Raw genomic sequence first — 3,317 nt, forward strand, 5'->3', positions numbered from 1 at the left:
AGTTAGTTAGTTAGTTAGTTAGTTAGTTAGTTAGTTAGTTAGTTAGTTAGTTAGTTAGTTAGTTAGTTAGTTAGTTAGTTATTTAGTTAGTTAGTTAATTAGTTAGTTTGTTACTTAGTTAGTTAGTGGGTTAGTGAGTTAGTTAGTTAGTTAGTTAGTTAGTTAGTTAGTTAGTTAGTTAGTTAGTTAGTTAGTTAGTTAGTTAGTTAGTTAGGTAGTTAGTTAGTTAGTTAGTTAGTTAGTTAGTTAGTTAGTTAGTTAGTTAATTAGTTAGTTAGTTAGTTAGTTAGTTAGTTAGTTAGTTAGTTAGCACATATCCCATTCATTTACATTCTGTTTAAAAGAACAACCTCCATCTCTTATATTCGTTTATGTGTGTGTGTTCCATATTTTCGGGTCCTCTAGCCACCATACAAGTTTTTCATGTCTTCTTCAATCCTCTTCCACACATGCAACTTTGCTGCTTCCGTCTAAGGATATTATCATGTTTGCTGTTCTTCTGTTATAAATTTAATGTTTTCGTTATTTGAAAAGTTTTCTTTCGCCTTTTTGGAGTATTTTTTCTATTTTTTAATTTATTTGTTTTGTTTTTATTTCTATCGCTAATAATGTTTTGTAGCAACATGTACCAACTGTTTCTTAGTTGAGTTTTTTTTTATAGTCATATGTTTGTTATGGCTGTTTTAGGGCCTTATGCAAAAATGATTATTAAAGTTAACAATGGTTTACTGCACACTTTTTCCATATAAAAACTGGTTTTAACAACCATTGTTAACTTAATAATCTTTTTTGCATAAGGCGGTTAGACTTTTTTTAAGTCCTTAATTAATTTAGAAAAAAGTTTAAGTGTTTCATTAAAACTTGAATATTACGAAAAAGATTCTATAGTACTATATACAATAGACTAGTCTTTATACTAGTAAATAGACTAGTCCATAGACTAGTCTAAGGACTATTCAATAAACTATTCCATTGCCTCTTATCTCTTCACAAATTCAACATTTTCATAAACAATTAACACAAATTGAACATTTTCATAAACAATTAACACGAAAATTAGTGTACATTTTTCCATTAGGTTTTTGAGAAATCCATTTGGTGTTTTAACCCTCAAACCGTTAAATGGACTTTAGAAACTAATCTGCCTGAATCGCGTAGAGATTTTGCCGTAATTGCTGTTGATAATGAAACGAACATAGCGTGTAGTGAAATGTTAGAAGAGCATGACAAGGGGTTTTATGTCATTGGTGGTGAGGGGGTTAATGGCACTCCACTTAGTTCAGTGTGGTTTTACAATATCAAACGTAAAATATGGATAAAGGTATGTTGTACATACATATGTTTGTGTTCATTCTTAATTAACATTTGTATAAAATTCAATTTCAATTTTGGGCATTTTAAATAATTAAAAATTGCCTTCATTAGTAGAAAAAAATTATAAATGATTTTTTTCTGTGGTTTATTTCCATTTGCAAAAAAAATATTTTTTTGTGTTTGTTGTTGTAAATAACAGAAACCTTCATTGAATATGGGACGTTACGGCTTAGCTGCTGCCATGGTAAATAACGAGATTTGGGTAGCAGGCGGTATAATCAATGACAATACTGTTGGTATTTGTGGCAACGGCAGCAGCCACGGAGAAACTATAAATGCCACAACGGCAACAAAAACAACAACAACACATGTAATCACCGATACAATAGAGATTTACAATTTAAAATGTACACATGATGAAATATTGGCCAATAATCAAACAAAAGTTTTTTCAAAAGTTTGTGAAAGTAGTCGTCGATGTAAAGAAGAAGGAGGCGGTGATGTTGAAAGCAACAAGGAAGAAGATGAAGGAGTAGTTATTGGGGATTCTAATATAAATTGTGAAAATTTGAAAAGTAGAACGGAGAATGCTGCTGCTGCTGCTACTGTCAATGTTGATTGTAATGTAGGCCATTGGATTAAATCTAAGCTGCATTTACGTTTACCCCGGTAAGAGGATTATTGGTTATTCCCAGTTATTTGTGTTTTTTTCTTTTTATTTTTGCTTACTTTTCAATGAAAATTAAATGTAATGGATTTCACAACATAAACATATTTATAATCTGTTAGAATTGTTATTGCTATAAGTAGATTCTAAGGATCTGATATTGCAATGTGTCCCAATAAGGATAAATAGATACTTAATGGAATATTTTTAGTTGCCAAACTTTTATCTTTTTATATTATTTTTAAAGTAAAAGTTTTTCTTCGTTTCGCAAAGTTGTACCTCATATTGTCCGTAGTTATTGTAAAACACCAAGAAGTTTCAGTTAAATCTCGGGAAATCGATGTTGAAATGCTGGTGGGTTACTTCGTATTTCGATTTGAAAGATAAAGTTTTCGAAACACAGTGTATTTAACATACAAATTCGAAATATTTTTCATTCAAATCGAGTTACAAAGTAACCTCCCAGGCTAAGCGGGACAAACTTTCAAACTTGCAATTTCTTTTCAAAATGGCGTTAGCGTACTTTATACAATATTTTCTTTTGTAATTTTTATCTGGAAAGTACGAAAAAACACCTAATATCTAATTTGAGACTAAAGGCTAAACAAATTTCAATTAATTGTTTATCAAGCTGACAGGACATATAAAAAATACCAAACTTTACAACATTTTACAAGAATGTCTATGCTATTAAAATTCCTCAAAAAAAATTAAAGTAATTTCTATACAAAGCACGAATCTGTTATGATCAAATTAAGGTTTCATTATTATACCCTTCACATTCGTGAGAAGGGTATATATAAGTTTGTCATTCCGTTTGTAATTTCTATAATATAATTTTCCGACCCTATAAAGTATATATATTCTGGATCCTTACAGATAGCGGAGTCGATTTAGCCATGTCCGTCTGTCCGTCTGTCTGTCTGTGTGTATGTTGAAATCAGTTTTCAGAAGACCCCAGATATCTGCGAGATCCGAATTTTCAATAATTCTATTGGAAATACGGTCGAATAGAACGCTATTTAAAATCAGTCCAATCGGTCCATAAATAACGAAGATATGAGTAAAAATCCGAGACCACCTCTGAAAATTTCATCAAAAATTTAGATTTTTCGTGCATGCTTATGCAGAAATAATAAAACAACAAAAACAAAATGGAGCATAAAACGGTAAATTGTTTTGTTATTGTAATTGCTTGTTAATAAACACAAAGCAAAGAAAGAACATTACGTAACGTTACGTTGTCATTGGCTAGAAATATGAAATTAAGTATGTAGAGCCTGGATTAAGTGAGAACCTATAAAAGGGGACTTTCTGGTACTTTTTCGTTCTTCAA

The 3,317-nt window shown here is 30.5% G+C and overlaps 1 protein-coding gene across 1 annotated transcript in view; it reads left to right on the top strand.

The window, feature by feature from the left end:
* The window catches only part of LOC124418981, a 2,750-nt gene extending 747 nt beyond the window's left edge, over window positions 1-2,003 (top strand). The window contains exons 2-3 of the mRNA XM_046947027.1: window positions 1,079-1,321; window positions 1,514-2,003. Coding sequence (XP_046802983.1) covers window positions 1,079-1,321; window positions 1,514-1,987 — 717 coding nt within the window. The 3' untranslated portion in view covers window positions 1,988-2,003. The remainder of the gene's footprint in view (window positions 1-1,078; window positions 1,322-1,513) is intronic.
* The last annotated feature ends 1,314 nt before the right edge of the window (window positions 2,004-3,317 follow it).

The sequence above is a fragment of the Lucilia cuprina genome, chromosome 3 (genome assembly GCF_022045245.1).
Source record: "Lucilia cuprina isolate Lc7/37 chromosome 3, ASM2204524v1, whole genome shotgun sequence".
Taxonomy (NCBI): Eukaryota; Metazoa; Arthropoda; class Insecta; order Diptera; family Calliphoridae; genus Lucilia; species Lucilia cuprina.